The sequence below is a fragment of the Cnephaeus nilssonii genome, assembly GCF_951640355.1.
Source record: "Cnephaeus nilssonii genome assembly, chromosome: 18".
Taxonomy (NCBI): domain Eukaryota; kingdom Metazoa; phylum Chordata; class Mammalia; order Chiroptera; family Vespertilionidae; genus Cnephaeus; species Cnephaeus nilssonii.
Window position 1 is genome coordinate 20,799,745 of NC_137089.1, and position 12,774 is coordinate 20,812,518.

At 33.9% G+C, this 12,774-nt stretch overlaps 1 protein-coding gene across 3 annotated transcripts in view; it reads right to left on the reverse strand.

The window, feature by feature from the left end:
• Window positions 1–10,495: 10,495 nt before the first annotated feature.
• The window catches only part of CSMD3 (CUB and Sushi multiple domains 3), a gene marked incomplete at both ends in the record, with an annotated part of 911,147 nt that continues 908,868 nt past the window's right edge, over window positions 10,496–12,774 (reverse strand). For all 3 annotated transcript variants that reach the window (XM_079795927.1, XM_079795926.1, XM_079795925.1), the window contains one exon: window positions 10,496–10,655. In XM_079795927.1, coding sequence (XP_079652053.1) covers window positions 10,496–10,655 — 160 coding nt within the window. The remainder of the gene's footprint in view (window positions 10,656–12,774) is intronic.

Below are 12,774 nucleotides of genomic sequence, written 5' to 3' on the forward strand. Positions count from 1 at the left end.
TCCGCTAACTGAATCAAGTGAGGGAATGTGGCCATGGAGCCAATGAATCAAACAGTCCAATCACATTATTTAGATATAAATTGGAAAGAAAGTATTCTGGGATCAAGGACTATTTGAAAATTGCTTAGGACAGAATCATATCAGCCACAAGTTAACAGTTTCAATTCTGATTTTAGCATAATTATAGGGTTGTAGACTACATAGAAAGTATTAGAATATTTAAATTACTGTTAAGTGGTTCAGTCCATAATGTATTATATATGTGAATACTAAAATGTTACTAAAGTTGCTGCCATGAACATTTTAAGTTACTTTCAAGTAATAATTTTACATAAAAAAAACAAGTCTTAAGGATATCCTATATAATAAAAGCGTAGTATGCAAATTGTCCCCTCTACCATGAGTTCATCCAGGAGTTCGACCAGGGGGTGGGGCCAGCCAGGGTAAGGGAGGGAGGCCCTGGCCAGCCGCTAGGAACCCTACCAGTGCGCAAATTTTGTGCACTAGGCCTCTAGTTTTACATAAAAAGAAATAAGTCTTCTCTACATTTATTTGGTGAGGTAGAGGGGATTAATGGCTTTCATTGTAATCAGGCACTGGGCTAGGCAGTATGAAAGTTATAAATAAATCATAAGCTCTACCATAAAAAAAAGAGAGCTAATCTAAGAGGTAAATACCATTATGATCATTTTAATACAATCTTTAAAGCAAACAGGAGGGTATATTAGACAATGATACTTGGACATATAGCTGCACTTACACTTGATGAATCTCAAATCTTTGTTGGATCCTCAAATATTCCATGTTGGACAATGCCTGATTAAAGGCATTTTATTCTCTACACGTTCTAGCAATCTTCAAAATAATTAAAGAAACCAAATCCTCTGTTTCTCTGGTAAGGGCCAGTCAAAATGAGTATCACTCTGTTAAAAACATATATATATATAGTGAAAGAAAATGTTTCCCTCAGTAAAGAATAAAAACTCATTAAGACTTCTATTCTCATAACATTTACAATTTTGCTGGACTAATTTTGAGGAACATGGTGAATTTGTATCATTAATTCATAATAACTATAGAGGTTAAATTGTTGTTTCATCAAATAAATGCCTGCCTCTGAAAAGGAAATAAACAATGTAAATAACTAAGAAAGGTAGTCACTGCTTTAGAGATAATACATATCTAGATGTACATTTCATATAATACTGTGATGATAAAGAGATAACTGGCATTAGTCTAAGTGCATTACTGGCACTAACCTATTTAAACCATATAGTAGTCCAAAGAGCCAGGTACATCTCCTCCTATAAATGATTAAAGTTCTGAAAACACACATTCCCATCAAGTCAAAGATACCATACTTTGAACTACTCTCACACATATTTTCAAAGAAAACATTTTGAAGAAGTTATTCATTAATTTGCTTTTGTTCACAAATTAGTAGTCTAATTTGGATGAAAATTAAACTGAACTCCATTTAAAATCAAATAGTTTAATTTATTAACTTTTCTATTTTATATTTGATTTATTTCATTTTTCTTCCACATTGATCATTATTTCTCTTTCATTTGACATATTTCCTCTTTCTTCCTACAAAGTATTTTTTTAAGTCTCATCTGCAGTTTCCTAACTGCACTTTTAAGTCTATTCTTAGAGGTTATGAACCATAATTTAAGTTTTCTGTCCTCAAATGTGGTTGATGGGCTAGAATTAATTGATAATCAAATAATCAATTGTGCAATACTTATTGGGTAGCTACTCCATGCTTTACATTATGCTTAGATCTCCAGGAAATGTACAATAAATGTACATATACAATTATATGTAATACATATATATCTATATGTATGAGGGCTTTTTAAATCTATATGTGAAAACCAGGCTAATTGAAAAAGATTTTGTAAGCTTGCTTGTAATTATATTGTAGATACCCATATTTTTAGGATATAAGTTGTCGATCACCTTTAAGAACTTACCTGATAAAAGTAGAGCAATAATTTAAAATAAGTCTGCTTACTTTTGAAGTTACTTCACCCTGGTAAGAGGATCTACTAGACAGGAAAAAAAGAAATCAGATAAAATGTCCTTAACTTTTAAAACTGAATTTAAAATTTGTTCCTTAGAATTCTCTAAGTTCGGTTATAGTTTTCACAAACTTTCAGGCTCCTGGGCTTTAGTTTCATATGGCTTCTATTGCTCTGTTACAAAAAGTGGCCTTCCTCCTTTTCCTTGAGGATAGTTGAAATACATTGGTGTTAATACAACTAAACAAACCTCAAAAATAAAAATAGAAGAAGAATAAAAAGTACAAAAAGAATAAAAAGTGCAAATGTAAAACATTGTGAAATCATTCCAGACGAGTTGCCCATAAATAGAAGTTGTCTGTAGTGTTCTGTCTGTCTTAACCATCTTCTTTCCATATTCTCATAGAAAACCCTACCCAACCTTTAACTCCTACAAATATACAATTATAGGAGATTAGATATCCTATATAATAAAAGCCTAATATGCTAAGTGTCTGGTCATCTGGTCGGCCATTAAACCAATCAAAGCATAATATGCTAATGATATGCTAAGGTTGCTCAACAGCTTGCTATGATGTGCACTGACTACCAGGGAGCAGATGCTCTGACCAGTAGGTTAGCTTGCTGCTAGGGCCCAGCCAATTGGGACTGAGCGAGATGGGCTGGACATGCTCTGGAGCCCTTCCACGGTCTCTTTCCAGCTGGCCATCCTCTCCACGTCCCTCCCCGGCCCCTATCATTCACCAGTGGGGTCCCTCGGCCTGGCCTGCACCCTCTCACAATCTGGGCTGAGGGACCATCCCCCCCCACCCCGAGTGCACAAATTTCGTGCACTGGGCCTCTAGTATATTCATATACATATATTAATATAAATGGTCTCCCAAATAAAAATGCTGTCCAAATTCATCTACTCTGTGAATCCACATTTCCACATTTCTAACTACTTATTTGATCCAGATTTCTAACTACTTATTTGAAATATGACTGAATCCCAGAGACTAAATATATTTAATATTGGACTTAAGACCTCCTCATCACAAAAATAGTGCATAAGATTCTTTATATGTGAAAAATAGAGGCTTGCTTTCAAAAATCAATTGCTACTAAATTTTGCCATTAAATGCATCATGGGGTAGGTAGAGGTGGAGGGAATTATGAAGACCTAAAATTTCCTTTAAATAAAGAAACCACTTATTAAATTACTGCATAAATAATATGGTTTCTGCTTTTTTACAAGTGCTTAGAAATATTTTAAGTGTCACTTAATAATGATGCACTTAGTTAATTACATGGCACTCTTCAAGGTAAAAGTATTATAAGTATATCTTAGTAACAGAAAATTCAATGTAAAAGGCAAAAGATATATACAATCTGAAGAGAACCAGAGTACAGAAAATGCAATTAAAAATTAAGTTGGATAGTGTAATTGCTTTAAGAAAAAAGAGATCCATTAACTCCATAGGCTCAAAGGAATAATCATAAAAAAAGCCAACTTCTGGTCAGGTATTTTTTAAGGTTTTTATAATTTAAAAAATGTTAGGCAAAAATCAGCTGTTATAGTTATTAGAAGAAGTACTTGTTTTCTAAATTACATAGAATCTATATAGAAATGTTGGTTCAGCTTCTTTTTAGTACTGTAGTTACATTTTTAGAAGAAGTTTAGTTTTCATGAGAAAAAAAATTACCTGTTTGTCAATAATATTCTGAGTAAATTTTATGCACTGCAAACAGCTAAAGGAAAGTGAAAATATGTAGGTAATTAATTATTCAATATACTTATTAATTTTTCATTTCTTTAACTCATTTAAATAATTTGCTGTTTAATTATTAGATTTTTATTATTTCTCATATTGACACAATTGATATGATTCACCTAAACTCAGGTTCTTCAATTGCTTCTAGAGCTGCATATTTATCTATGCAAAGTTATCATCAAAGTAAAATCTACTTTTTAAATTTCAAACTATTTTTTATTTAAAGCTATTATTTTTATAATGAAATTAATATATGTACTCTGGAAAAGAATAAAACAAGAAAATTATAATTATTCACATACACTCCTGATAAACCAGTCTACTATTTACATTTAATTTCTCTGCTTCAAGACATTTTTGTATATGTGTGTATTTGAAAGAAAAGGAGAGAAAAATGAAGAGAAAAAGAAACAATCATTTTTTGTTTTGAACACTGAAGTCTCTACATCATTAAACTCTGAGCATAAGTTTTCAAAATTAGTTATAAATGTATGGTCATTTCTAATACACTCTCAGACCAGTGAACATTTGTATTGCAGAAACATTTGTAACTAGTGATTTTCTTTCACCGTATATAAATAATGCATAATTTTCCCAGCTGGAGTGACTCAGTTTGACCATTGTCCACCAAAAGGTTGTCAGTTGGATTCCTTGTCAGGGTACATACCTAGGTTTTGGGTTTGATTCCTAGTTGGGGAGCTTATAGGAGGCAACTGCTCAGTTTCCCTCTCATCATCTCTCTCTCTCTCTCTCTCTCTCTCTCTCTCTCTCTCTCTCTCTCTCTCTCTTTCTTTCTCTCCCCTTTCCTCTCTCTAACCATGTCCTCCAGTGAGGATTAAAATCAATCAATCAATCATCACTTGAAAAGCCTTGTCAAATCCCCCTCTTTGTTTATTTCTTTTGGATAACCTATTAAGTAGATTTACTAGGTGAAAAGAATACTGATTTTGCTCACCCAGAAGATAATATATTTTTTAATACACACTTGACCTTTATCTTGTCTAATTGATTTCAATCGATATTCTTGGTGCTTTTTTTCTCTCTTAAAATAAACGGCAAATAGTATTTTATAGCTAAAGTTTCAACTAATAAAGATTCCTAAGAAAACATATGCAAATTAAATAAAAGTTAAAACATACATTCTCCATTCAAACTGAGAAGAGCCTATCCAATAAATGCCAAGTTTTCCATATAATTAAATTGACCTAATATGCAATTTTAAAGTAAAGTCCATCAAATTTTGAATATTCTGAAGAATATGTATTAGTGCCATACAATCTAAATATTTTTACCACTTAATCATTAGACAAAAAAGTAGCATCTTATTCAACAGACTATAATTTTAAAACTATCACGCTTGTAATTTCATAAAAGTCCATTTTAATTAATAGAAAGTAAGTGAAAACATACATACGCAATAGATAACAGAATTAATATGTGGCATATTTAAGATATACTTTAAGAATTTTTTATAGCTTGACAAGAAGTTACTTCAGGATAAGATCAATATGTTTCTTACTTTTTTATTCATCCAATATCCATTATACCTCATAGATAGTAGTATACACCAGTTTGTTAAGAAATATTTGTGTCATTAACAAATTAATTGATTAGTGATATTTTTTGGTTGTTTTGTTTTCATTCTCACCTGAGGATATTTTTTCCATTGTTTTTTTTAGAGATTTGGAGGGAGGGAGAAGAGAGGAAAGAGAGGCAGAAACATCAATGTGAGAAAGACACATGGAGTGGTTGCCTGTCATATGCGCCCCAAGCAGGGCTGGTAATCGAACCTGCAACCAAGGTATGTACCCTTGACCCAAAATTGAACCTGTGACCCTTTGTTCCTTGGGCCGACACTCTGATCACAGAGCCAAACCAGCCAGGGCTGATCAGTGGCATTTTACTATTTATACTCACTCCTTCATATTGGGGATTTCTTCTTAGACTTTATACTGTTATTTGGTAATCAAAGTCCACATTAATTACTGTATTTCTATTGCCAACAGTACCAGAGAGCAAACAATGTTTTCTTTCCTGCCCACCTCAATGTACTTGCTGTAAATTCAAACCTCTAAGACAAGGTTCTTAATCTGGTATGCAGACAGAATTCAAAGTTTGTGAACTTGGATGAGAAAAAAATTATACTCTGATCCTCCCTAATCTTGTAATTAAAATATAGTATTTCCTTTAGTAAAAAGTTGGGCAAAAATAATCTCTGCTTTTGTCACCAATAAAAACCACAGATATTTTCATGTCAAATATTATGAATATCTCAAAGTATAGATTATGATACTTTTCAAAGTTATAGAAAGTATTAGCTCCACTGATTATGTAATGCATCAGAAGAATGCATATATATGTATTAGTATATCTTTGTACATAATTTTACATATTTATATATATGTATATTAGTATATATGTTAAAGTATTTTAAAAATTTGTAACGCCCTAGCTGGTTTGGCTCAGTGGATAGAGCATCAGCCTGCAGACTGAAGGGTCCCAGGTTCGATTCCAGTCAAGGGCACATGCCCGGGTTGTGGGCTCTATCCCCAGCAGGGGGTGTGCAGGAGGCAGCCAATCGATGATTCTCTCTGATCATTGATGTTTCTTTCGCTCTCTCCCTCTCCCTTCCTCTCTGAAATCAATAATAATAAAAAAAAATGTAACTGTTTTATTATGACTAATTTATTTTGTATTTCCTTTTATGCATTTTAAAATATATTTAAGAGTGCCATATGTGGGAAAGCCTGGTTTTAAAAATAAAAAGATTAGGAATGCATATTCTATTGACTTGCTCTGTAATTAATGTGTTAATCTGCTTACTGGGGTTACGATGATATCATATGATATTCTCCAGATAACATTTCATTCTAACAAGTTCCTTTAGGAGATGCAAAATCTTAACTCGAGGATGAGAGAAAAGGCCCTTCGGGCTCTTTTCCTTTACACCATGTGGATGGTTTTCTATTTTTCTCTACATCTATGTATCTCATGGGTTTTGCCAAAGCATGTGGGTTCCTTCTTTTTTTCATAGATATGCTAACAGTTACAAGCAAGTTTTGGACTTTTATGAGAGTTTAAACACAGATTTCTTACACTGTGTTTTGCAATACAATTTATGGCTATGAATTTGGATGTATAGAATATACTTCTTTTTTGAGATGAATACACATGGGAACTTATTAAAAGTTTGGAAAGTGTCAGGTGTCCACTATGTCCATTGCTTTGCATACTTAAAGAATGAAATCTGATGTCATGTGACCACTTCTCCCCAATAGCTTTTACATCTGCTCTTAAATTACTTTAGAATACCAAGCTCATGAAAGTGATGGCAGAAAAACATTTCTTGGATTTTTATGACATGTATAATCTTCTCAGATCAATATTCCCTCTCCTCCAAAGTCATCCTAAAAAAAAAAAATAAGAAGCAGCAAATCAATATTACTTTCAGCTAAATTTCAAACTACCTATTCTAAATTACTTCTTAGACACATGGCTTCTATACTTCTATAAGTTACTTTAACTATTATTTTAAATTTATAGATATTCAGATTAATACTTTTGACAAGCAATGCATTCTCTTATTCTCTTTGAGAGAGAATCACCTAGTTATTTTTATTGACTCTTTTAGCCAATGCTATGTTCTTTTTCTCCCCCTCACTTGTAAGTGAAAAGGAAGGGCAAAATCAATCTGACCCTTTGGTCCATTTTCACAATAATTACCATCAGGCTCCAGTATCAACATCCTGGGTGGAACCTATAGCTTTAATGTTTTTACATATAAGGGAAGTACAGGAAGACTCTGAAACTACTTACTTAATTGAAATTTACTAAGAAAGTAGCAAATTTCTCAAAAAAAGTATACATTTATTGAATCATCAAGTTTTACACTTTAAAAATAACTTATAATTTTGTTAATTATACTGCAATAAAGTTGGGATAAAAGTAAACCTGCTTCCACTAACCTTATTTCTAACTTTTAAGAGGGTTAAGAATAAAGAGCATAGTAAAAGATAAACTATAAAGGGTTAAAAAGAAGAAGACATGTAAAACAAAGAAATAATATTAAGAAAAACATCAGAAGTGAGAGAACAAAAATTAGAAAACAAAAAAGGAAGAAAAAGTGAAAAATAAAAAAACAAACCTAGAGAGGCAAAAAAATAAGGACTAGGAACTACCAGGGAAAATATAGAAGATATGAAAAGAGTGAAAGCTGGAGGTAATATAGTTAATAAAATAAAACCAGAAACTAAAATTATATCAAGAACAATTTATTTCTAAAATGAAAGTGTAATAACCAGAGACAGACTTTAAATGGAGTTTGAGGTTTTGAAATATAAAGAAAGCACTATATATTTTGTGAAAAAAGAGTTCGCTAATAAAACTGAACGTAAATAACTTGTGATTTGCACTTTATAGAAATCTGATAACTTTCTTCAGTATAAAACTTTACATGTTCCATCCTGACAAGATATATTTGTTTTTGAGCATTAGTTGAATGGTTACTGTGTTTGTACTTATGAAGCATACTAAACAGAAGTATCTCTAAGAAAATATACTATAGAAATATTAGAAATGTCAGATATACCTACATTCAGATAGTATTATTAAAATGTTTACATTCAAGAAAAATTCAGAGATAAGGCCCTTATGATACTATTATTTTAACTGGGAATCTATGCACTTCTAAAAGAGTGTCACAGTTGGGGAACAATAGAATATAAAGAAGAAAAACACCTATATTTCATTGCTAGGTTGCTAAGTATATATAATATGTATTTCTGGAACCTTAATTAACCCTTTGCACTTGCTTGCTTTTTTCTCGATTCCTTTATTCTAATGCTAACCGTGTCGAGTCACACTTGACATCCGAGTGCAAAAGGTTAGAACATCAAATAAATATGGGCTGTTCATTCCTTTTACTGACCAGTACACCGTCAGGCAATTTTTTAAAAGAATACACATTTTACAAAAGCAATTATCCATTTTTATTTTTGTTTACATTGCACTGAAAATTTACATCATACTTTTACAAAGTTTTTCTTTTTCATAAAAATATACTTCTTTACAAAAGTGTACGCATTAATATAAGAGGAGTAGCCAGTTGCCGAAGAAACATTGTTTAAACAAGATCTTAAATGTATTAACCTTAACATTAATGAATGAATCATTGTTATTGCAGTCATTCGAATAAACAAGAATAAATAACTGATGGCATAAAATTTAAAACAGCATCCTGTCAGTAGAGTACAATGTTGAGAAAATTGTACGAATTTCCAAAACAAAGTATCTCAAAGTGGTTTACAAGAAATTCACTGAATGTGGTAGAGAGATAGATCCAAGCAGCGCTCCGGGCGGGGTGGTTTCTCTTAGGCACTCTGTCTCATGGTACGAAGAGTCAAGACTGTTTACAGAGTCATCCATACTTGGAAGGGACAACAACAGAGAATTCACACTGGGTACATAATTTATTCAATGAAGTAAAACATGCTATTGAAGGAGGACAATGACCTATTAGACAAAAATGCTGGCATTCCTGTGATACAGTTGTAAATGAGACACCAATAACTTGCAAATGCATGTCTTAATTTGACAGTGAGAGAAACCTGGTAAATCCACAACTTTAGGGGGGAAAATGATATTGGTGATTTGAAAGAGTAGATTTTATTTTTTTGGTCACTATGTTTAAGGGCTCATCCAAATATATGTCTAACTCATTATATAAAAGTTCAAAACAATGTTAAATAAATTTGAAGGCTCAACTGGGGGGACAAATATAAATGTTATAAACTAATTACAATAGATTAATATGTTTTATTTGGTCTTTCATAAACACTGGAAAGTTTGTTTAAGGATGATAAGCTTGGTGTCTCAGATAACTGCAAAATCATCATTATTAGAGATAATTTTTGCCAGCTAAAGTAGTTTCCGGGTGACAAAATTGATTGAAACAAGGAGTTAAACACTACCCCGATGGCTCACTGAATACTATCGGTCACAACAAAACAAGGGAAATCGGGAGGATAGCATGATGATCTTGCCATTTGCAGAAATTATAAAAAGAAACAAGAATAGCAATAAGATCCTAAAGAACAAAAACTAGAAAGCATCAAATCAGAGTGGGCAATCTTATCTCTTCTGTGGCATAAATTAGCTCATAAACATTTCAGGGCTTGACTCAATCTCAAATATTCATGGAAATAAGGAAAATAATGACTCAATTAACAAGAACACATAGCTGATGGAGTGGTGTGAAATACAGACTGATGGGTGTGATGCAGCACAGGATGGTTAAAGAGAAGTCAGCGATCTACCGACTCTTGTAAGTATAGCTCTTATTGTCTACCCTATGTCTTTTTCTTTAAAACCCAGTCCCTCTAATATAGTTTATAAAGCACAGAAATACTGATATGGATGCTCCTCCAATATATGCAAATAAGTTTATGTTTTAGAATAATCTCCTTTTTTAAAAAAGCAAATAAACTGTGAGTAAGCACTCTCAGAGTGCAGCGGATTTCTGTAAAACTCTCCACGGTAAACATGAAGAAGAATTATAGTCCAGTTTATGAAAAAACACTCTTCTCTATCATTCCTCGGGAAAAGGTGACCCAGCAAGTCCTGAAAAGTGTGCTTTAATTTTTTTTTTACCAGTGGACTAATATGCACTGTTTTGTGTGTAGACTTCCAAGCTTCTGAAGAAGGCAAAGGGTTGCCATGTTATACCATTGTGCAGACCGTGTTCAGATTGGGATCGAATCGTACAGCCTTCCCTTCCACGGACTTGGCATTGGTGTCGTACATGGGGTTTTCAAAAGCTGCTTGACCATTGTTATTTTCATGAACCGAACATCCTGTGTACTGTGTTTTGGGTGCAGTCCTGTTGATGAGAACATTGGTTAGCTATGTGTCAGCTTCCTTCTAGGAACAGCAGCGTGGAGCTCAAACATAATATTCTTGAGTTTTCATGGTTAATGGACAATGTAACTTAAAAGTATTTACTGACACGTCATAAATTCAACACATCAGATTTGAATAATGTACCTGACACTTTAAAAATCCTGAGTGGCTTTATTTACACATAATTCCTATTTATATACAGTACTGAATTGAGCAATACAAGTGTAAATAAATGATATAGTATGGCTATCATGCATTTTCTTATAAGTATTAAATTACCATTATGAATTAGTATGTATAATATAAATACATTGTGATGGTGATGATGAATTTAAATCGCATTACTATTCATTCATTCACGTATCAAATATTGATTGAGCATCTATAATATGCCAGGCATGATCCTAGGCATAATCATTGCTCTCATGGAGCTCATATTATAGTGACAGAAAAAATTAAAAATACATAAAACAAAAAATAATAGCTAATCAGAATTATTCTGATGAAAAGAAAAAAGGTTGCTCTGATAGGAAGTAACTGGGAGCCCCAGGAGGTAAAATTTAATCTGGGACTTGAAGGACCAGAGGAGCTGGTTCTGCACTAAACAGAAGGGGACGCCAGGAGAGCAGACAACTGATGCTGAGGCCTGACCTGAGAAGGTATTTGGAGTGTCTCTAAGACAGAAATATGTGATTTGTTTAAAAATGTTCTATATTAGAGCATGTACCTTCAAAATCTCAAAGCAGAAAGGCTAGACTGAAACTCAAGTCATGAAAATAGTTTCCAGAGAGTTATTGAGGACTGAAAATTTGTCTTTAGTTAATAAAGCATGTAGAGTCTAGGCTGGCTAGTGTAAGTTGCTGTTTTGCATTCCTGTTTCATTTTTTTTTTAAATTTCTCTCACCTTTGACTAATGCTTATTTCTAGTTTCTCTTTCCCACATGCCACTGCATAATTTGCTGACATTTGTAATGGAACAGAAGCAGACTTGCCCCTACTTGTTTCTGAGACCTAATTCCTAAAAAAGATATATATTGAAATAAATGTTTCTCAACTCTTTTTTTTTATACCAAGCACCACAAATTTAAACTATATTTTATCCTAATTTATATTTGACATTACATTGCTTTACTATCCCTAATGCATTTTCTGAACATTTTTCCTAAACTGAAAATTGTTAGGTAATTTGCAAGACAATATTAAAAAAACAAACAAACAAACAAACAAACAAAAAACACAAATGAAGAGCTATCTTATGTTTCTTTCAGAGGCATCACCTATATAGTTATACTAGAAGCCCAGTGCACGAAATTCGTGCACGGCGGGGGGTTGTCCCTCAGCCCAGCCTGTACCCGCTCCAATCTGGGACTCCTGGAGGGATGTCCGACTGCCCGTTTAGGCCCGATCCTGGTGGGATAGGGCCTAAACGGGCAGTCGGACATCCCTCTCACAATCCAGGACTGCTGGTGGGATCGGGCCTAAACAGGCAGTCGGACATCCCTCTCACAATCCAGGACTGCTGGCTCCCAACTGCTTGCCTGCCTGCCTTCCTGATTGCCCCTAAGCGCTTCTGCCTGCCAGCCTGATCACCCCCTAACCACTCCCATGCCAGCCTGATTGATGTCTAACTGCTCCCCTGCCAGCCTGTTTGCCCCCAACTTCCCTCCTCTGCCAGCCTGGTCACCCCTAACTGCCCTCTCCTGCAGGGCTGATCACCTCCAACTGCCCTCCCTTGCAAGCCTGGTCCCTCTCAACTGCCCTCCCTTGCAGGCCGGGTGCCTCCCAACTGCCCTCTCCTGCTGGCCATCTTGTAGTGGCCATCTTGTGTCCACCTGGGGGCAGGATCTTTGACCACATGGGGGCAGCTATATTGTGTGTTGCAGTGATGATCAATCTGTATATTACTCTTTTATTAGATAGGATTGCTTACACTTACTCTTCCCAGGTGCATAAAGAGTCAGATTTTTCTCCATTTTTTTCAAACTAGATTCACAATAAAAAACCAAAAGCAGCATAATTTCCTTACAAAAAGGTAAGAATCATAAAGATGTAAAGAAATTTCCTTTTGCTAACATTTAGCAACAGCTTAAGAAAATATC